Raw genomic sequence first — 23,557 nt, 5'->3', positions numbered from 1 at the left:
TTGTGACTCCTTGCCGCAACATTACCCATGAATTAAGAGTTTCACTGCTCTTTCCAATACTATTACTTTCACACCAAAACAATTTCTATCACTGAAAGTTTGTAAAAAAAAAACCAAACAAAACCAAAATACTTTACAGCAGTGAAATATTGAGAATGATATCTTAATGTAAGAAAACCTGAGAAATGGATCTGCATCTTCGCCTTTTCACGTGAAAATACCTTTAAACATTACTGTCTGTAAACAGCATATTCTACAGGGCAATTACCAAAATGCTACAGAAGTGTTACTATTCTGGTATAGAAAACTTTGAAACAGTTAGTTCTGCAACACCATGAGGATAGAAAGGGTTAAAAAAGTTGCATTATTTCAAAAAATTCAGGCAAAATCACTGTTTTTATTGTTTTGGAGAAGCACTTTTGGGTCATGAGTTTGGAATGTAGAAAAAAAGCTTGAACACTCAAAACCAGAGAACAGCAAAAAAGGCAATGTTAAGCCTAAGACTGTTCTGGTCACCACCACACTTCTTAATCAAAATGCTCAGTCAATGAACAAATGGATTAGTTGAGCCTTCCTGAATTTGAAACTGTTCAGAAAACTACTACATTAAAAGCTTTTATTATCAACAGTAAGAGCAAGCAACTTTGAAATAATTTTATTCTTTTACCTCAGGGTAATTATATAAAGAGTCAGGCTAACCTTATGTGCTTGACATTTGGATGCTAACAGGCAACTATTTAAGAAAACACTGGAATCTTTGACTATTTCTATATGGGTTTACAGAAGTCACTCCTTATTGATGTTTCCTAAGCCTTGTAAACTTAGGTCTTTAAATCTCCCCTATCATCTATCTAAGAATTAGCTTTGGAAGCTGCACCGAAGTGGGACTTATAAATGGCTATGAAGCATTCCCAATACTGTGGCTCACCAGCGTAGGTATCACCAGGTGCTACGTACTGACTGAGCAAGAGATTCAGCTTCGTAAGAAGACATCTCTGTATCAGCTCACGCCCTGTGACAGGCTGTGCCTGGAGTAGTGGTCATACAAGGAACCTTCCAGCAGCTGAAGACATCACGAAGTGAAGCCAAAAAGGGAAAACATGGCCACAAGAAGCCAGGCCTTCTCCAAGATCGTCCTGAGGTGGAGGCTACCCATGTCTAACTTGACTGGAAACACAAAACAGATACACTGGCACTCCCGCTTTGTCAGGCGCCCAAATCACTGAGCAAGAACAGCTGAAGATGATGGCTTTCTATCTTTCTTCTGCTTTCATTTAATGTTTGAATGTAGTGTAACAACTTGTAGGAAGAGACAGAGGGCAAAAATAGAGCTGCCACATCTGAGAGCTGCAAAATATCTAATGAGCTAGTCATAATGTATTCAAATGCTATTTTTAAGGGAAGAATGATGTTTAAAATAAGTCCGTTAAATTAGCAACTTCACTTTCCACAGATGTGCTTGCTCTGAGCATCCAGTTCTACTGGCACAATGGTTATGCTCCAAGCAAGGTGTACTGAATAAATAATTAAATAGAAAAGCTTATACAAATTATTACAAAAAAAAAAATTAGAACATAAGTACTTTAATATCTTAATTTTTTCATTCAAGCAAATGATTGTCTTTCCACATCAAAGATGAAGGAACAATACAGAAGAAAGAAGCTACTCCATCACTTCTTGTTTACATATTAATATTAGCAGATAAATTTAAATTGTTCTCCTGAAATAAGTAACCACACCTCCATGTGAAGCTCAGGAGGTCTGTCCTTTTCTTCTTCCTGAACAGATACACTGTCTTCTGCTCATATCACAATTGACTGCCCACAAAACCAAGATGTCAGGGAGGAAGTCAAACAGTTTATCCTCCTTTTTGCATAGGATAAAAGAGGATAAAACAAATTTATGAAAGGACTGTGAGTTTTTTTCCATGTCAACGTCACTAACCCCAAGAATTGCCAAGTTAAAAAATGAAAGTCAAAGGACACTGGAAAAATAAGAGCTGCATTTGCCCACCAAAATTTAATCACCAATGATGGCAAAAATATTCATCTTGACTCCTACATGCTGACAGAGTTAGCAGAAAAACACTCCAATGGGAGAAATAAGCATTGTAACATATAAACTAGACACTTCAAAGAAAGAAGCAATTAATATCCTCTCACGGCTGTTCCTTGCCAGGGAAGCCCTAAGCTAGTCAAACAGCTTCACTGAACAGGCCTGTTCTTCATATGGTCCCACTGAAACGAAAAGGACTTTTCCAGGAGTAGTGTCACCATGAGAAAACCCACAAGATTATTTACTGGTTTGGGGTTTTTTTTTGGCTGGTTGTTTTTTAACCAAATAACCCCAAAACTCTGCTTGGCCTCTGCTTTTGAATAGCTCCCATCATGAATGCTGAATTCCATTAATTTGAAAAAAAAAACCCAGAAAATGTTTCTTCTGATCTTTAGCATTGCTCAAACTCTGAGCCCAAAGCCAAACTGAATTCTTTTTGGTAGTTATCGGCTGCCAGAAGTAATTCCAGGAACCTGAAAGTTGTTACTTGGAATGTTTAGTATTGTTGTTTTACATTCATCCAAAATGCAGTTGTATTTTTCAGGAAGTCCTATGTAACTATGCATTTTAAAATGCAGCACTTAATACAAGAAGTTCATCTGTTCTGTAAGATGTTAACAGCCAACACGGCCCTGGCATGAGAATTTCAGCATGAGAAATTGTAGAAAATGGGGGAATAAGACTTACTGCATTTAAATTTCACAGGCAGTGAATATCATATATCTGACCCAACAACTAGAGGAACAGCTGAAATCACTACCATGCAAAACCCAGCTTCTGCAACAGCACTTGGCCATTTATACATTTTAAATGCAATCTGGTTGATTATCTCATATTTTCATTCTAATTTATTTTATGGAATCAGAGATTTTTGAAAGCTTCAGAGCCTTTCCGAGTATGGTATCAAAATGTAGCATGCTTTAGCTCACCAGTACAAATACAGCAAAGGTACAAGGATCAATAGTCACTCAACAGGGTGTAAAAATGAGAGTTAAAAAGCAAAGGAATATTGGAAACAGGAAATAGTTTATAGTCAGCATAGGGTTATTTTTAATAGGAAAGAGTCTCCTTGCTTCCCATTTCAACTAGATGGGTCACATTTTCTACTGTCAAAACAGGCATGACTTCACTAAACTTGCGCAACTAATCCATTTTACCCTAGCAGAAGGTATGTCCCTAGACTCCTGATTTCTGATGCCATGAGAACAAAACAAGGCCTTACGTGATCAAGTCATTAAAACCAAGCCACTTTAAAATGTTCAGTAAATACAGTAAATCTGCTTATGCTGACAAGGTATCACTGTGTTTGCAAAAAAAGACCCTTATTTATGCACTTGCAGAGATGCCTAAAGAAGAATTGTATTGTTTTACTTGTAAAATTTGCTGACAGAATTGTATGTTGGCTTGCAGGCGTGCTTATTATTTCACTGTAGTTTAGCTACCTTTTTTCAAACATTTTCCATAATAGAAGTACTCTAATTATCCAGTGTCTCTGTTGGATCAATGTTCTTTGAGAGGCATTATTATACAGAAGGCACTGAATATGCTGCAATGTCTCAAAGGAAGATGAAAGTTATTAGTAACTTTGGATGACTTTCAAAGACAACGACAGATAACTACCACTTCAATAATTTAAGTTTGGTAGTTATTTCTATTCTTCTTTATCCTTAACAAAGCATATATTCTGTGTCTTTATCAGTTATTACTAACATCTTCATACCACCTTTATAGAAGCACTAAAATTCAGGATACTGAGTATATTATAGTAATGCAAATACTGCTCTACGTCTGCTGTGTCCTCTTCATTTTCACAGATCTTCACTATCAGTTTTATCATTAAATAAATGGTATTGTTGGTGTTAGATCTAACACTAGAAATGCTGCTCTAAGACACAGTTCTTGAAAACACACACTTTCTTTTCAGATCTCAAAAAGAACATATGCTACTATCAAAATCAACTGGATAATATATTCAACCAAAATAGAACGACATACTTGTCACAGCACATAGACATAATGCACTCAGCATCAGGAGATTCTACAAAGATGTTCATCAGCTTATACACCTAGCTGCACACAGTACATAAACTGCTTTTCAGAACACCATCAGGTGGTGAGTAGAATGAATGCATTTTACTTTTAGAGAAATCAGCTGAAGGCAAAGAGAGTAATAGAGTGTCACTGTACATTTTAGCACAAGAATTCTAACAGCAATAGACATGAGCGATTGCCAACTATGCTGGTACCACTAGATCACATGATTACGTATCATGTTGCATACAATTTTTTTTTAAGAGGAGGAGAAGGAATGTAGGAAACTAACTGAAAAATGCTTTGCCTTTTTAACTCAAAATACAAATGAATTCATTGCTATTTCCTTTGAACAGATGTTATGTACCTATGCACCAACCCAGATATACATAAATGATTACCATAGTTTAACCTATGAGATAATCTGTGAACTTTGAAATGTTTTAACTTTGATTTGTAAATCCAAAAATTTCACTGTATTAAAACTCTCCATAGGCTGCAGGATCAAGTATTCTATTCCCAGAACCTTATAAAAATTATTATACACAATATTGTCAGACTAACTAGTTGTTGCACTGATCACTTTAGTCATACACCATATGAGAGATGTTTCTCCAGTCTAAATAACTGATTAGCGACATCAATTCCTTGATGTTCCTATTAAGCTTCGTCATTCTTCATTCATAAACAAACCTTATAATATTATCTTTACTTCATGTGACTTTAGTTAAAATCTCCTATCTGAAACCATCATTTAGTTTCATGGCTAGTTAAAAAACAGGGAAGAGCATAAAGATGACTTCAAAGAAATTCAGCCTATGATTTAAGAAAGGTATGTACCTTGCCTTCTGAAAGAAAATTTTCATCCAGAAAAATCCAGTCTCTAAATTTTTCTGTAGTACTGTTAAATGAATCACATTTAAACTGAGAGATAAGAAAAGCATGTCAATGGATTTTTTTGGTTCTTTCTGCAATAAGGATGCTAATTTGGAAGACAAGAGGTACAAGCAAAACAAATAAGGAAAATGAAAGAGTGGTGTGTTACTGTTTCCATTACCACTTCCTAGTATACCTTCCAAATAAAATACAACTTTTATGTCTGTATCTTGTTTCAGTTTACGTACTGAAAACCTGCAATTGTTCTTTTCCATATCCTTTTGATATTTTTTGTCACCATCTTTCTTCAAGGTGAGAAAAGAAAAAGCAAGTAACTCATAATTATGACTATTTCTGTAATGTTTTCTCTCACTGCCCTTCTGTTTTCTGCCCTTTCACTCTTCTCAAACCAAACCAATTGAAACTTCTGCTTCAAAAGCAAAAGGACCTCTCTCTTGCCCAGCCTTCTCTATACCCATATAAAGACAGGCTGTCAAATGAAGCCAGCTATTCCTCTTTATTTCACATTGATATGTGAACAAAAAATATTCTATTATGCCTGTTTGAAGACTGAATAAAAAGTGAAGTGTATTAACATTTTTGCCTAAAACTTTTCAACGCAATCTGAAGGGATTTAGATGTGTGACTTCCAATTACCTTAATGGCAGCCATCTGGGTTCAATATCAACACATCACACTGAAATTTTACCCTACAAGGAATGCAGTAATTTACAATAAGCCATATTTCTTGGCCAAGAATCAAGAAAGAATTGTTTTGACAGAGAAAACATTTTGCATTTATTCTACCAGGGCCTCCATAAGAATATTTATTTTGTCTGGCATGAAAACAACAAACAGCAAGAATAAGTAGCACAAACCTCTCTCCTCTGGCCCTTGTTTTACTTTCACTGTAAAAATAGTTTTCATGTCAACAATAAGGGCATGTATTTAAATTTGGGGAATCACACAATGCAAGATACCGTTTCAGATTAATTTCAGATAATGCCCGAAATACATATCTCAGATTAAAATATTTCTCCCATCTTTCCTCCAAGAGACATAGCAGGCTGTATCTTCAGCAGCAGATGAAAACTCACCTTATAACAAAGTCATGGCTATCAATCTCTCTTCCACATCCGCTGTCCAGAAGGATGCCAGAATTCCCAACAACTGCACAGGTTTTAAATCGGCGATTCTTCATCGGGGAAACTTCAGGGAGAAGGCTGTGCAAATCCTGAGAAATGTTTAGGGTGCGACGTCTGTCCAGTACGTAATGGATTACATCTCCTGGCTTGAAGCTGCTTTTGACCACTGAGACATCTCGTTCAGCATCCAAGAATCGAAGAATGTTCTTTCTGGGTTGACGGAAAAATGCAGAGATAAAACCCAACACTCACTGTTCATGTGGAATTTATCTAATAGTAACACAGACTGAGCACAGTACGACATAAAGTAGAGGGTAGATAGTGTTAAACAGGCTAAGGTCATTTCCCATGCTCTACGATGGAGTTAAAGCAAAGCTGTTAGGATTGAGTTCAAATCTTGGTTACAATAGAATATGTAAATACTACAGCGATAGAGCTTAATGACTTCCTATAGACAAAGGCACTGAGAGACCAAGGGAAGATAACTTTGGAAATTAGAAGGCATCCTATTTTGAGTATTTTTACAAAATTTTGGAGTAAACACATATTTGAAAAAGGACCAGAGCAGTTTGTTTCTATAGAAACATAGTTAAATATATGAGATATTTATGATTTAGGAAATAAATGCTTCACTACAATCTCATCTCTCACAAATCAGCTTTTTTCAGAAAGGGCATGTTTTCTTATAGATTCTTATTTCACCATAAGAATAACATATGAAGTTTAACTTGCTCCTATTTGACTGAAGTTCAGCCAAAGTTATCCTAATTAACTTGAAATAAGAACACCCACACAGTCTTTTGTACCAATTTAAATAAAATCAGCTTTAAAACATACAGCAAATTAAATTACTGCAGCTGAGGGGCTAATGGAGCTATTAGCTGAACTCATAGAAACACTTATGAACTCCATCGTTGCTTTAAATCACGTTAGTGCAATATTCGATCTTGCTTCTTTGCAATTAATTGTTTAAACTATTACCCAGGTTCAGACACATACGACTAAGATATGAGGGTTTAACAAGCTACCATGGGTCAAGTGAACTATGGTAATTAAACAGTTGTGTACTCTCAGTGCACAGCAAGTAACAGGTGAGGAATGACTGTTTAAATGTCAGCTGAAGACATTAAGTCATGGTAATTGAACCTCCTTAGAGGGGTGGGGGCATGCATCTAAAAACTGACACTTTCAGCACATAAGTTCAAAAAAGATGCTTCTAACGACTGCCACTATGTAATGCCCAATACCTGCAGTGGGCAGTGCTGAGCAGTTTTCAGTACACACTCATCCTTGGCATAAAAAGCTGGAAAGGAGCTGCAGGAGCCACTAGTAGCTCAGGACCGCAGCTGAGCAAAGCCTTACCAGCTTGTGTCCATCCCTACTCTGCAAAGCACATACCTTCATGAAAAGGCATAAATATCACCTCTGAACCTAAGCCTATACTTAAGTACAACACACTTACGGAACAGATGGCAAGTGCCGAGCTGGGGCAGGGTGTTCACTACATTATAATTTGAATACAAACTTTTGCCTCTGCAACTCTAGCAAGACAAGAAGAAAAACAGTAACTTTATACTTTCCACTGCTGTCAGCAGGTAAGGTGGAATTTAAAACAGAACAGACATTTCATTGAGTAAGAGAATGCTATTTTTACATAATAAGTTTCTAGAGCAGAACTTCCTTAGAGTAGATCAAAACAGGAAAAGGTAACTAGAGATGCCACTCAAGCAGTTGTAACACCCACTCAGAGACATAAAGGGGAAATAATCGCTCCTAAGTGAGAAGGGATGAACTACAGGAAAACCATGCTCACCACCCAGCTCTTGTGTCACTGCCTCAGCAGGGAAGAGTATGTCCAAACCTTGCAACCAGTGACACAAAATAGCCTGGAACTGACCTTAAAAGCCATAGGGGAAGTGAAAAATGATAGAAATATTCAAGTGTTTCCTGTCATTTCTTAAACTAGGATAAACAAACAAAAAAAAAAGAAATGAAAGTATGTTTTGGACTGTTACAGCTGTCACGTGTGAATGGAGCAGCATCAGAGCAAAGAGCTTGTGCTGAGGCATATGAGGGACTCAGAATAACAGAGCAAGAAAGTGTTAAAATCCTGAGTGTCTAAAGCTTTTGGTAAGGTCAGGCAAGGTATTTCTGTAAAAGAAAGATAGAAGACTCTACTTCAGCCTGCAAGCTGAATGGACATAGAATCTCCATCGGTTTGATAAGTTCTTTTTGTAGGTACTCTGCAAGAGATAGTAAATCACTACAAAAGGAGAAAGCAAGAAAGGAGGACTTTCCGAATGAGTATTAAAAATTACTAAAATTCTTCATTACCTAAGAACAGAGCTACCAGAGCTGTGGCTATAAAGGACAAGATGAATGCATCAAGTTACCAGTAGCATCAGACAAGCTATCTAAAGACTCATTTCACATGCACTCTTAACGTGAGAAGGATTGACCACAAAGTCGTCTCAAGAAGCAAAAGTAATTATGTGAAACATACAGAAACCTAGGTCTCTGACTAAAAAAAGTCGTATGTGATCACCAGAAGATTCACTTTAGTAGTTTAAAGTACCCATCCCTGATAACTAGAATGAATGGGCCCAATACTGTTTCTGTTAGCAAATAGCAGTATCTGTGTGTGAATAGAACATCTTGTGTATTATTTTAAAACATAAAAGGAAGACAGTGAAGGTATACAAACAGTGCCAATAAAGTATAAGTGCCTTGGCTTCCATTATTAATTTGGTACTTACAGTCAAATTTCATTTATCACACTATGTGCTTACATACCCTCACAGAAGTCCTCCAAAGGGTTAAGTGGACCTGAATTAGATTCAGATAATCAACCACTTATTTAACAGAGCTGAAAAATCCAAATATCTAAGGAATTTTCAATAAAATTTTGAGATGGACAAAAGTCACTGAATCATAGTATCTTCTCACATTATTTAAAAATGTTTTCTTATCTGCAGTTGTCAGTAGCATATCCAATTAAATGTATGCACAGGTATTACAGTACACATAAGAATCCTTGTATAAGACATGTGTAATAATGCTAACATTAAAGTATTTTAATCGATTCATCTGACTCTCCAGAGATCTTTTAATACTGAAAGAAATACAATAAAGAATGCAGAGTTCATGCTACAGTTTTAAGTTCCTCTGTGCTACTGACTCATCTGTACCATGGGGATAGTGGTACTTCCCATTTTCACATAAGTGCTGAGAGAAAAAAAAATATATTAGGGGATATGACAAAAACTGAAAGTACATACATGAGTGTCTCAGTCAGTCTTGATGCTGGTTAATAATAAGAACTTGTTTAAACCTCTGTTCTGTGCCACAAAGAGCACTGAAAATAGCACAAGGTTATTCTGATTAAACAGACATTACAAAATAATTTAGAGAAAGTGCCAAACCACACTCAGCTACATATAAAATTCAAAAGTAAGGTCAGTTAGAGAAAGGAAAGAAAAAGAATACTTTTTTGTAAACCTTAAAGCAAAGGTGTTCTGCAACCTTAAGCTAAAATGTGTAAAGAAACTTTTATTTGAGGGGATCTTCAGGTTTTGTTTTGATGAATAAAACCGCGATGTGGCCTGAGACCTTTGTGGGCAGGTGGGGCAGATGTGTCTCACTTATCTGAAGCCAAGCAGCTGCTTGCAACATGTTTACATGACTTGCAGAAATATGGTGTCCAATTTGTGGCTGACCTAGGGTTTTTCTTTGATAAATATTATGAACATCTGGTTGTGGTTAAGTACCAACTACAACTCCTGGTTACCTGATAAGTACATGTTACAGACATCACTGTTTCTCAACAGCTTTCCAGGTGACAGAAATATGTATTGCTCTGGGGCAACACGGTGACATTTTTCTACATATGTACATTTTCTGGTTTTATTTTGTACCATAGTCTCTGTACTACACAGCTATTCTCTAATGGCAAACTCTCCTTCATCTGCCTCAGAACTGTGTGGATTAAGGGAAGAAATAAATTGCTTGAACATGTGACTTTTAAGAACACAAGTAGACATATTTTCAGACATCGTCAGGAACACTGAAATATGGCCTCCAACAATTTCACTTGGGAAAATCATTCCTTTTGAGCAAGGCAGTGGCAGAAATCCTCACTGCTGGAGCACCTGGACTTGTCCGGACCCCCTGCGAGGGGAAGTCCCTGAAGGGCATTCTCAGTACCCAGGAAGCTGGGCTAGCTCACCAGCCACCACATTATGGAAACAAAGCGATTACCTCACCCACAGTCTGCCCCCACTGAAGGTGTGCCTTCACCTACACCACCTTCAGCCCACGTTTAGCTAATATATTGCTTATAGCCTCCCTTGGTGGGGGCTCAGCAAACACCCCACGCCATCCACACTGGTGCTTCCCTAGCCTCAGCGGCACCACAGCATTGCTCACGCCAGCTCAGATCTTCCCCACAGCAAGTGAAGCCTGTTCTTGTTCCTTGTACCCTGCCTGTACAAGGCAGAATATTCCTTAGTCTTGCCAACAGCCCTTGTTCACCTGCGGCTAAGAAGTCATCCACCTTTTTTATAAACTTCTGGTTTTTAATTGGACAGGTGATGTGTTGCAGATCTCTGGCCTCTCTTGCTCCTCTCCTGCAGGCCTTCTCTATTCACACAGGTCTTTACACCACTCAATTTTCCAACCCTAGCAAGGCCTGGCACTGCTTCGCACAGCCCAGCTGGAAGGCAGAAGGCAGCTCTCAGCCTTTGAAATCACCAAGGGCTACAACCCAGGCAAAGCATTTTGCCAGCTAAACTACAATTAAAAAGCAAAACGGAACAGGAGCAGTGTGGTAACACAAGGTCACAGCCTGCCCTTGCGGAGGGCTACAGCCCCTGCTGCTGCTGGCCTCCTGGGGCTGCCCCGGGAACCACGAGTGTTTGCACCTGTGCTGGGTTTGGCTGAAAGGGAGTTTTAAGAAAACATCTTCAAGGAAAGCAGCTTTTAGAATCTTAGAACAGTCTGAGTTGGAAGGGGATTTTAGAGGTCATCTAGTCTAGCCCTGACTCAGATTTGTTAAAAACACACTTAACTGCAACTAACCACAGAAAGGTTCCTGGCATTCCCCAGCCCACGGAGGACCACAAAAACAGAAGTGCCACATTATGGAGGTTGTTCTCTGGCTCTCTCCCCATTCCACCCCTCCTCATGCTCCTCACTCCACTCCCCCTTGACCAGAAAGGTCACTTCAGCAGCTGGATCAGTACCAGTAGCTGAAGCAGTACTAATCAGGCACAAACCTTCAGTGGGCATGCAAAAGGGAAAGAAGCTTTTTAAATAGTCTGTGACTCAACTACTGTTTAAGTATGAAGGCCGGCCAGATGTCAGCTTTCACCAAGTTAAGCGAGTCCAAAGAAAGGAGTCAAAGAAGTTAATCATCCCAACTGGCAGTGAACACTGACTTTTTAGTTGAGGCAAGGGTCTCAGGAGGCAAAAACCCTCAAGGTTTATTATGACTAAACTAGACTAAAGAGCAGCAGTTTGCATGTCTTAGAGACATATAACTTTTGAAGGAAACCAGGTAACTGACCCCAAAATGTTGCTCCAAATGCTTCAGAGCAATTCTACTGCTCCATTGTCAGTTTGGTATTTACTGCTTGCATTTCATGGTCTTGGAGCTATTTCACGTTAACTTGAAAGATAGAAGAATGATAACAATCTGAACCTTTCTAGAAAGGAAGCTGAATTTTTTTTCATTATTAGTCTGGTAATATCTTACAAGTTCTCACACTTTTCTGACAGGAAATTCCCACTCATCAAGTTCTCTGTCACACTGCAAACAGATAAATACATCCTCAAGACTTTTTTTTTCTTCCCATTTTGCCTTCTTGCAATACAAAATCTTCATCTGCTCCTTCCAATGTAAGCCTCCACATTTAATTAAAAATAAGTGGAAGAAGTCACACACTGAGACATCAAACTGTAGTTCATTTCACACAGGTCACAGATGCGCTGGCACCAGTCCTATGCAAAAGGCTTCCTGAGATAGATTTGTGCCACCTCAGCCACATCTCTTATTTCTGCAAGTATGAAAAACTGAAATTTCTTAATATTCACAACTGGAAAACCTTCACATTGCTACAGAGAGTAGAAAGGACTTAAGACATAAAACCTTGCAAACAGTGGATTCTCTCTCTTCATGACTGAAATAATTCACACAGAAAGGGAGCCAAGCAAACAGTCTTCTTCCCTTAGGCACAGAAATTACCAATTCTTCTTAAAAAAAGTTGTCAGCAATCAGAAGGTGGTATCAGACAGGAAAAAATCACTCTTCCACTAGACCAGTCATGACTGGCAAGGCAGAAAATTTGCTACAGTCTCAAATAATTAACAATATCCATCATTTCCACCTCAGTCACAGAAAAACTAGCTCTTTCTTCTAATGCCTGCTTAACATCTCCAAAGGGCTGCTGACCTACCAAGGAACTTCTACACTCCCAAGACTGCCTCTTCTGGCTGCAAAGTCCTACAGAGCATCTTGTGACACCGCAAACCCAGTGGAAGCTTTTCATCCTCCCATGGGGCCATGATAAAGGAGCTTTTTCTCTCACTGACTCCTATCTGAGCCTCGCCTTGTGGAGAATTCATAGGACCTTCAAGGCTGATGGACTGGTCACTAACCTGAGCAAAAATTAGACAGCCAGAGGCAATGCCCATGGTCAACAAGGCACATAGCAAAGCATAATATTCTAGCTGCAAGGCAAACAGGTCCAGGCATACCACTGATCAACAGTCCTCACACAAAGGAAAACTGACTATGAAATATTTTCTGTGTTTTAAAATTGCTAACGTGGGTGTCAAGCCAACATTAAGACACAAAAGTAGCTGCCATTTATGGGTGGTAAGTTTTATGAAACGTCTTTATACTGTACAGTAATGGTTTCACAAATTATTTTTCCACTGCAAAGAACTGATAACTTTTTATACATTATTCAGCTAGCTTTTTGTTTCCCTCTAACCATTATCTGCTATGGTCAATCTCACACCGCAAGACCCCCCCTTGCTCTTGTTAACAGTTGCAATAATTAGAGTATGAATCATCTTCATGGTCTACACAGTGCATGTAACGTACTTCAGAGAGCTGAGCAGTTAGTTTAACCACGAAAACATTCTAGGACATTGCTAGACATATTTGAAGTTAGTCCTGATAGGTCTGTAAATGTAAAAATATTTACGGCTAAGATGCTTCTTACTGCTGTGACAGGGAAGAAAGGTGTATATAGCAAACTGCCTGTAAAAATGAAAGAAGAATGCACATTGTTTAATCAGCATCAGACTGGAACACTTATTACAAGGGGCTGCATGTGGCTTTCACAGGGAAAAGCATGCCGAACTCCCTCCCTCACTGCAGAGTATCGTAACTGAATATGCAAGGTATGTTAGCAAAGAGGATTTCTGAAAAGATTAAGACTGGCGTAGTGCTGATTCCTTTCATGTACTTTATGTCATGTTTTAGCCCTCAGTCACATTAATCTAAATCAATAGTTTAGTGAAAACACCTGCTCTGTGCTCTAGTGTCCATGACAGTAGCTATTTTATCTTAAACCAAGACTAATAATGTGGGCATCTAAATGACCTCAACTTCATGCTCTCTACTGTACAGAAAATACACTGATAAAGTGGAACCCTTACTGCTCAAACCAGTGTGTAAGGTACATTATTTTCTTCACTGTACTAGTCAGATCAAAAAAAATGCTTCACTGTACAATTTTTTTTAAAACACCATATCATGATGCTTCTTAAGAGTCCACTAGTAATTTACAAAATGAGAGAACTTCCCCCCTAGTCAACAGTAAGGAAAAACCTGATTTTGAAACTCATTATCTTAGTACACTGAGATGATACACATGTAGTAACAGGCTTAAAAATAAAAACTAAAGCATCCTCTACTCTTCTACCTCTTTGTCTGAATGATGTATTTTGGTTTTGAAATGGGTGAAAGATGAGCATAACCCAAGCTTTATTTTCCTCTCAGTTTTAATCAGAAACTTATTTTAGTAATTGGATTTGTTTACTGTTTGGCTTGAACATCAAGGTGTATCGAATTTAAGTGGTTCTGAAATACGACAGTTTTTCAACAAAATGACTGAAAAGAGTTACCTGCCTCTACTTGTAGTCACTCAGTGGCTTCCAAAACAGTTTACTTCACAAGCAAAACAGCATACTATTTTCTCTAATTGTCAGAACTATAAGCTATGATTTGAAATTTCAACAGTACTCTTCTGAAGTTATTCAGTACTTCTCCAACTTAAAAGTTGTCAGTTATATGCATACACATTTTAAATACTGTTACTGACAAAGAAAAATCTGCTTATCTTTCCTAGAGTAACTTGCAGCAGAACTTAGCCTTTATGGAAGAACCATACTGGTCAAACAGACTGCATGTGAATAGCTGGTCCTGGAAGAAACTCCATTCCAGAAGTGCACCTCAGCTGCATTTTAGGGTGATCACCAGGTCTTCGCCAGCAGGAAACCCAGCCACCTGGGGAGCAGCCAAGTGCCCAAGGGTCCCTTAGTCCAGGCAGTCAGGAAGTGGGGACTCCACAGAGCGTTTGCCAGGCAGCTGAGATACAGATAGAGGCTTCAGAGTATTAATTTGCTGCCTGCCCAAACCCTGCCACGCTTTCCATCCCTGACACTGTTGCTTGGCTTTTGCAGCAGGGCTGTGCTACAGCCATCATAGCACAAGACTTCCAGAACACCAATCCTTTACTACAGCTCTGTACCATTTCTGAGCTAGTCGTACCTTCTGCATATTTTAGAATTGGGGATATAACCCAGCAGACATTTAAAAAAAACAACCCTAAGTTCCTCATTCAGAGAGGGCATGCTTTCATACATGGAAACATTGCCTGTTCCAGGGTTTTGTAAGCTGTCCTTTAATAAAAGGAAAAAAGTAGAAAGGGAAATGACAGAAACCACATTTGATTTAAATCAAATCCTTATTCAAAATCTTAAAATTCAGAAAATAGTCTGCTCTGCTATGCAATTGTTCCTAAAACCAGTTATTTGCTATCATTTTTCACAGAATGTGACACTCCTAGCCCTCCACACTGCCAGCCCACAGTCCACACACATCTCCCACTGGCCACCCTCCTGATCAAGACAGGGAAGATACGATGACATTACAACACACTAAGAAGATTCTACTTCCTCCTCTCTCAGGCCCCAAGGTGAGTAGACCCACAGTAACTACTAAAACACATCAGAACTATCACTCATTTTAACTCTACTGCTGTGTTTTCCCCCTCAACATGAGCCTAAGGTTCTTTTTGGCCCCTCTGACTTCAGGAAAGAAAACTGCGTAAGATAAGGGTATTGTCAGTGTCTGACCTTGCAACTTGGACCAGCCACAGAGAGGGTTGGATTTGCAGCACCTGACATCCTAGCTCTTGAGTCCTACATCTAAGCTGTCTGCCTGAGCTCCCTTTGTAGTTAAAGGAGAAAAACTGGTATGTTCAGGGTACTTCCACCTGTTCTATTTCAGACCTTTAGGACAAGAGAAAATCATGTTCTAAAAGTGCCAGTTTCTTACCACTGACTGCAAGAGAGTTCTAGGCAACCAGCTCAAATGTAGACTTGCATACTGTAGACACTGACTGCTTGGGTCTGACTGACACAGCCAGATGAAAGTATTTTATTTATTCTGATGAAGGATGATTTGACTTTGGAGTCTAATGTAATTTAGTTGCATTTAACACTGAACCCTAAATACGTACAGTTATAAAACACCCACCTGCAACTGTAAATCAAATTAATCTTTTCCAGACCAGAGGAATTATAGGCAACACAAAATGAAAATAATTGTAGGTAATATGAAATTAAATGCTTTTTATTTAAGACACTTACCTTATTTCCAGTACCAAAGAAGAATTGATTTTCCAACCTTCTACAGCATGCTGGAAGATTGAGGAGCCACCCTTTCGAATTATCTTATCAGAGCTATTGATCATTGATCTACTCAAACTCAGTTCAACATCTCTGCAATGCAATATAGAAAACACACAATTATATCAAGGCTACTTAAGTAATTTAAATCACAAGTACCAGTGATATATCCTTTTATTGTAAACAAAAAGAAGCAAATGTCTCTGCTTGCCAAAGCAAATAAACTGTACCCGTGAGAAATCTATGGCACACCTATATGTGATACTTGAATACACCATTTAAAAGCTTAAATGTTTATATTTCTAATGAAACAAACATACAAAAAATTATCATAAACTGCAAATTCTGAACCTGGTTCAAACTCCAGTATGTTTGTAAGGCAGTTTCTGCACTTCTATGTTCCAAATTTCCAGTACTAAACTAGGAATTAAGGGTTAACTTTCTAGCCCTCACCCAGCAATTGCTCATGTTCTATCATAATGGCCCAACAGACTCCCTTTGCCTCCTATTGATACTACAGGACTTTCATGAAAGGAATTCTATATTTTAACAGCACACAGAACACAAAATTTGCCCAAGACTTCCTGAAACTTGTGTATGCACATAGCAGAACAACCCCAGTTGTCTTATCCTTCTTGTCAATCTTACCATAGTCATAAGTTTTGGTAAGGTAGCCTTAAAAAACAGAAAAATATAGTATGCTGTGAATGATGAGCAATGAACATCTCATGAGGTATCATAATGTTACCAGTCACAATGATATTACCCAACAGGGTCACACAAATGTGACAGAGAAGCTATAACACTGCAAGCACAACTTAAGGTGATAGGTCTAAAATCTAGTTTCATCTCTGTATGTTCTTATTATCTTCCATAATGTTCCATTTAGGTGCCAAAGAAACGTTCAGCTGCGTTCAAACATAGCTGTTAATCATAAATATTTCAACATTGTTGATATAGTAACATTCTACCATGCTGTATGTCTTGTATCCCAGCAGTACATACAAACAGAAATCTCTTTATCTGTTAAATAAGCATGCTCTGAAGTACTGCCAATAGCAACAGCTTTACTTAGCTTGCAAACAGAACTTTTGACCACTAGTCATTCGACCAACAAAACTGAAAAGATGTGAGACTGTAAGCGTTCTAGGGACTCGCTTGTTTTCCTGTGGCTGCAAGCTCTTAAAACAACTGGATCCCAGCCCTTAGCAAGAGCTCCAGCAACCTTAGTGCTGTGTATGTGTGTATATATATATGTATGATTAAGTATTAATATTTGGTAAATCATATAGCAGACTAAACTCAAACTAACCTGCAATGGGACACCAATTACACTAAATTAACAAAACTGGCAACTGTAGTCACTTGCAAAAAGCTCTATGATTGCAAAAGCCCCTGTAACTAATACACCAGTATTACACACTTCATCAAAAACAATCCACCGTTACTATCAACGCTCTCCCTCCCTCATCCCCTCTCACCCAACACACTGCAGCACCGACTCCACACTGACTAATAGCTAAGGCTGCCACCTACCGAAAAACTTACAACCTCAAGCAATCGAGCACCGTCTGTATGCAAATTATCCAAATCACACTAAGGTGAGGGCATGGGAGGATGCTTGCTGCATTAAGTCCCTAAATCCAATAACCAGAATATAGTTAATATTTTTTGCTATCTTAAAATGTTTTATTCTTACAAATTTTCCATAATGGTTGTAAATTTATGTATTACACATTTTCCTGCAAACCTTTTCTAGATGCATAGAGTGTATGCATCTAAAGGAAAATTACCAAAATACATCCAGGTAAAGTACTCAGCCTAAAAGTACTTCAGAGACGTCTCCAGTTTATGCTAGGTTAAACATTATCCAGTAGACAATTTAACAGTGACACAGCTGACAAAACCTGGCAACAAAATATGTTGCCAACACCTAAAGCACTGCAGCATTTGAATTGTCCTTGTCTTCCATGGTCACAATTTACATCTGCAGTGAGGTACAGAGATGGAACAGTACATGTTAAATCATGTCCTCATAAGCAAAAAGACAGTCCTTGGCACTTTGTGTTAAAGTTCTGTTATGAACACAGACATGCTCACTTACATGCTCCTCTTCCCTTTATTGGTATTGTTTTATTTAATTTTCACTTAAAGTAACATTAAATAAACTAAGACATAAAAAACTAAATTTACTCCAGAAAATTCTTCATTGTGCAACCAACTGTGAAATAGATATGGGCTACTTTGTATCTTCTAGAATCACTGAAAATCCTATCCAAGGTAAATGAAACAACTGCCACAGTGTGACAGCAACTTGTAGCTGACAATGTCAAGCCTCACTCTGAATTACCTTCCTCTGTTTGGTCACCAAGGCAGTGCTAGTAAGACCATCTCTTCTCCTGAAGACAATTCATTAAGTATAAATAACTGTCTTCACGCATATTCCATATCAGTAGAAAGTAACACTGTTTAAGAAACACTGCATTTCACATGTGTTTTTCATTACTTGCTTAACCTTTAAAAGGACATTACTCTCTAGCTAAAGAAGGTCATGCTTTTGCAATTACTGTCCTAGCAAACTTTGTTATAAGAACACAGCCTATGTAAGGTTTATCACATACTTTAGAACTGCACACAGTCCATTTTGGAATGCCTGGTATTTACCTGCAGTGTCACTAATAGCCATAAAATGGGCCACTTTGCAAGTTCACAGTTCTATATTACTGGTACTGCTGGAAGTAAACCACGGAAAACTGACTTTGCTTGCTCACATGGCCAGTCAAAAATAACCAAATGGCATGAGCCCTTCCCCCAGGAGAAAGGCAAGCATAACATGAATAGTGACAGCAGATACTAGTAGTACACATTGTTTTTTTTCATTACTGCTTCACACAGTAATAGACGATATGACAGGCAGGAAAAAGAAAATATTCCAATATCCTCAGCCAAAGTGAGTAGCACCACCATATTGCACAAGAGGTCTCACTGATACCAAAGAAGTAGAGATATCACTAAATGACCTGGCAGAAATACATCACAGCTGTATTTTACAGTGTTATTAAGGACATAAGTATTTATTGCTAAGTACACTTATTTTCCTTCATGTAGTATTAAAACATCAGTTTATTTTAACACCTCTGAAACAGTGCCAAACAATGTATCGTAAGCTGGAGGGGGCTTTCTTTTTGCAAAGATAAATGGACTCTACCTAGTGACTAACTTCTGAATCATTTTAGCAACTACCTCTAGTCTGACAGGAAGGAGTACATAAGAAACATGGGTATCCTTAATGCTGACTCTCCTTCACACATCTGTTTTCACATATATTTTTGCACACCTCCAACCCAAAAATTGTAAACTTCTGTACATCTCATACAGCATCTTCGCAGAAACTGGGCTTACACCAGGGCTGAACAAGAGGGAGAGTTACCAGCAAGTTGGGAAATTCTTTAATACCAAGGGAAACAAACACCACATCATTAAACATGCAGACAGGCAGGAGAGAGGCCACCGCTGCTCAGCGGCACCCAGCTGCCAGGAGAAGAGGGATGCCCCTTCTGCCTTGAACTCTGGGGACTGCGGTCTAAGTAGGCTGTAACTGCCCCAGCTTCCTCCAGGCACTTACGGCCTCCTTATGCCTCCTCCTCAAATTAAGGCAAGGGCTTACACCACAGGACGAGAAACTGCTGTGAACGCCTCTGCCCCCAGTCAATCTGCACAAGCACGGAAAGTTTGAGCCCTTTCCCAGACTCTGCTGATTTCACTAAGCCACCACGGAATTTATGCATCCCTCCTGCGAAAACAAAACATTACACTCCTCCAAGGAGAAACAGGCTTGGCTGAAAACCCAACACCTTCACGGGATAGCTGCAAGTTGGGAGAAAAATAAGGCATACAGGCATGCACGTATACAAACACAATGTCCAAGAAAGAGAAAGCTAAGGTGCAAACAAGAAGGGCAAGGGGCTTTCTGCCTTTTATTTCCAACCGAAGACCGGCAGGAGCGGGAAAATACGTAACGGGAGGTCGCAGCCGAGGGACAAGAGTTCCCAGCGGAGGAGCCTTAGGAGCGAAGGGGGATGCCCTGCACACTCTCGGAACAAGGATCCCCGAGGCGCACCGAAGTTAAGGGCAGCTCTCGGACAAACTTCGAGGACGGAGGCAGGGCTCTCTGGAGCTGCCAGCGGCAGCGCACCCCGGGCGGGCCGGCCTCCCCCGGGCTCCTAAAGAAGGAAACCGGCTGCAGCACGCACCATCCCGCCGCCCGCGGGCGGCCCAACCTCCCCCGCCCGCCCCGCTGCCGGCGCTGGGGGGTAGCAGCACCGGCCACGACCCAGTCCCCGGGCACCCCCCCGCCCGCCCCCGTCCCCCTCGCCCCACGCCCGCAGCCGCGGAGCTTCGCCAGCCGAAACCCGCGCGTAACCCGTCCCGCAGCGGTACCCCTCCCCCCGCCGAGCACCGAGAGCGCCAAGCCGCGATGGCACCGCAGGGGAGCGAGGTCACGGCCTGGGGGGCTCGAAGACCCGGGTGGGGCTGCGGAGAAGACCTCGAGCAGCGACACCGCCCCACCGCTCCCCGCCCCCCCCCCCCCCCCCCCCCCGAGAAGCCCTCCCGGCGCGCCTCCCCGCAATTACCCGGCGAGAGGTGCCTCCTGGCGCTCCTCCGTCCGCGCTATTTCTTTCGTCTTGTAAAAGATGAGGAGGAGACTGATCGTGCACACAGTCCACCTCTTCCTGACGGAACGCATGTCTTCTGCGAAACGCGGTCCCCCCTCCCCCTTTTCCTTTGTTTGTCAGGGGTGTGCAGAAAACAACTCCACACGCGGCACAAATTGCCAAAAACACTGTAAATGTCTTCTTTCGAAATAATTTAAAAAAAAAAAAAAAAAAAAAAAAAAAAAGTCAGGCGGGTGCAGACGCCGGGGGTTGTTTGTCGTTGAGTTTGTCCGTCTTTCACCCTGTCCGCCCCTGCCCAGGCGCTCGGTTCGCAGGCGGCGTCTCGCTCGCCTCGGCCGGGGGAGCAAGTCCGTGGCGCCGCCGCTGCGCGCCCGCCGAGCCCAGCCGCGCCGCGCCGCGCTCCTGCCGCCGCTGCTCCGCTCCGGTCCCGGCTCCGCTGCAGCCCCGTTGCGATCGTGGCGGTGCCGACGGCCCAGGGGCGACGCTGGCACCTCCCTCCTCGCGGCGGGGCGGTGGCGGGCGGCGCGCGGCCATGGGCGCCGCGCGGGGGCGGCACCTGGCGCCGGGCCGCGACCGCCGGCAGCGCGCAGAGCCGGCGGGGTGGGGGCGCGCAGCGCGCGGGCGGCGCTCGCCGGGCCCAGGCTGGGGGCGCCCCCTCTGCCCCCCGCTGTGTTCGGGGGGGGCGCCTTCTCCCCCGGGGGCGCGCTGTACCCCGACGCCTGCCGGGTGTCACAAAGTTTGGGGGAAAGCATGCGAGCGCGCTGCCACTGAAGGGAAACGGCGCGCTCCCTTCCTGGGAAGAGAAGGATTTGGTTAATTTGGTTGATTTGGTTAATTTGGGGGTTTTTTTATTATCCCACCCACCCCCCCCCCACCCCCGTCGGTGGGCGGTTAGAACTTGGAAGGGGCACGGCAGGTTTCCCCCAGCCTCAGAGCACCGTCGGGAGACCTGCTGCGGGAGAATGCTGGCGGGGGGAAGGAGGGGGGCAGGGCCGCTGCCCCCACGGCTGGGGGGTGGCCCCACCCCCCCGTCCCCCCCCCGCCGCGCCACGCCGCCTCTTCCATCAGTCGACACGGTCACAGCATGGTCGGTACTTTCCTGCTTCTGCTGCGGCCATTTCTCCGAAATGCACAAAGAGAACTCCGAAGCCCAAAGCAAAACAGAAACTTCACAACGTGTAACGCACAGTGCCGTACCCGCCTCGCGCAGTGTTGCTTTGCCCCCTTCGGAGTGACCGGGAGGTCCCGGGCGACCCTGACGCCGCGTGACCGGGACCCGCCCGCAGCCCGTCGGTTCGCAGGTGCGGTGCAGCTCGGGCTCCCGGCAGCGCTCTGCTCCCACGGGGACTAGGGGGTGTGTGACAAATGCAGTGTGGGTGACAGAACCTTCCCTGCGTCTGTTTGCTCTGGTAGGCAGGCTCCACAACCGCGTGGTACAGAGCTTTCACGGGCAAGGTGCAGGCGAATTTGCAGATAAGCTTCATACTTACCGTACTTCTCTCCTGAGAAAGTATTCCCTCATAGGCATTAAAAGTGAAGAAAGGTTAGAGAAATCCTGGAGAATATCAGGGCCGGTAACAGTTATGTTCTAAAACTCAATTTTGTTTAATAGGAAAGATTTAATTCAGCCTCAATGGAATGGAAACCGCAGTTTCCTTCCAGACACGCCAGCTCAAGCTGTGATTTCTGTGCTCTTCTCTACTGTGGCTCTGATAACCTAGTCTTAGAAAGTGACCTCTAAACAGCAGCAGCAGGAACAGGAGGAAACCCTGTTCCATCTGTGAGCGTGAACTTCAGATTTCACTTGGTACGTTCATGTCAGACAGTCTCTTCTAGAACAAAGGTGGGTTCAATGCAAAACCCTATTGATTACCATTGTAAAAAATGCATCACTTGTTCAGTTTCAAAGTTAAGATTCCTTCACTCTTCTTGTTAGACCTGTTGAACATCTGTAGTACTCTTTTTTAATACATTATACTACTTTTGTATATTAGATTATTTTTATAGTTTGATGGGGTCATCAGCAACAGATACTGAAAATGTGTGCAGAGGGTCCCTAATTCACCCACCTTCAGTGGTGGTTTTACTGGGTTCTACCCACAACTACCAACGGCAGTTTGCAGTATCAGTTAGCCACAGCAGCTTTTGGTTTCGTGCCAGGTCATGTGCATGTTCAGAAAGCAGTGTGCCTTCATCTTCCTCCCCACTTCGTGCCGCGCTTCCTTCCCACTGAAGCTTAAAACCCAACTCCCCTGCTGCTTCACAGGGACTACCTCATGGGAGGCACCTTGCCCAGAAGTGCATTTTTCTCTCTGTGCTTAGCCTACTTGCAACCAGCTTGACTGAAACAGACCTCCACCATCTAGAGGGTCCAAAAAACCTGACTCCAAACTGATCCTACGTACCAGTAGCCACAGCAGCCTCATCCAGGCAAGCAGACACTTTTGGGAGTTTTTTATGTCTGTGTGGTTTTAAATACCATCAGCAGTTCCAGCATGTGCTCTGTGATGCTCCCCGCACCCTTGAGGAAACTATTTGATATTATAACTACAAGCTCTAAACCATCAAGGCTCCAAAACTTTTATTCAGTTATTAAAATGTAAACCTGCCAGTTTACACTTGAGTAAAATATGGAAAAAAAACAATTCTCAAAAGCACACATTAATAATCTGTTGCCATCTTCCTAAAAATTCATGCCTGTCATTCTACTGCCATGAAAACACACTGCTGGGTCAGGAGAGGTCTATGGTGCCCCAGAGGTAACCCAGTGCATCCCCTGTCACAAGGCAGGATTTGGGTTATCACTTTACCTACCTGACTCGTATCACCTAACCTGTTCTTCAAGACTGCTGT

At 41.6% G+C, this 23,557-nt stretch overlaps 1 protein-coding gene across 1 annotated transcript in view; it reads right to left on the bottom strand.

Annotated features, from left to right (window-relative positions):
* The window catches only part of ST8SIA4 (ST8 alpha-N-acetyl-neuraminide alpha-2,8-sialyltransferase 4), a 58,559-nt gene extending 37,422 nt beyond the window's left edge, over positions 1-21,137 (bottom strand). Inside the window, exons 1-3 of the mRNA XM_040579768.1 lie at positions 20,663-21,137; positions 15,990-16,121; positions 6,060-6,317 (exon numbers count right to left, since the gene is read on the bottom strand). Of these exons, the coding sequence (XP_040435702.1) occupies positions 6,060-6,317; positions 15,990-16,121; positions 20,663-20,775 (503 nt within the window). The 5' untranslated portion in view covers positions 20,776-21,137. The remainder of the gene's footprint in view (positions 1-6,059; positions 6,318-15,989; positions 16,122-20,662) is intronic.
* Between the last annotated feature and the right edge of the window lie 2,420 nt (positions 21,138-23,557).

This window comes from Falco naumanni, chromosome Z, assembly GCF_017639655.2.
Source record: "Falco naumanni isolate bFalNau1 chromosome Z, bFalNau1.pat, whole genome shotgun sequence".
In the NCBI taxonomy this organism is placed as follows: Eukaryota; Metazoa; Chordata; class Aves; order Falconiformes; family Falconidae; genus Falco; species Falco naumanni.
The sequence above is the reverse complement of the archived record's forward strand: the minus strand, read 5'-3'. Positions and strand labels throughout refer to the sequence as shown.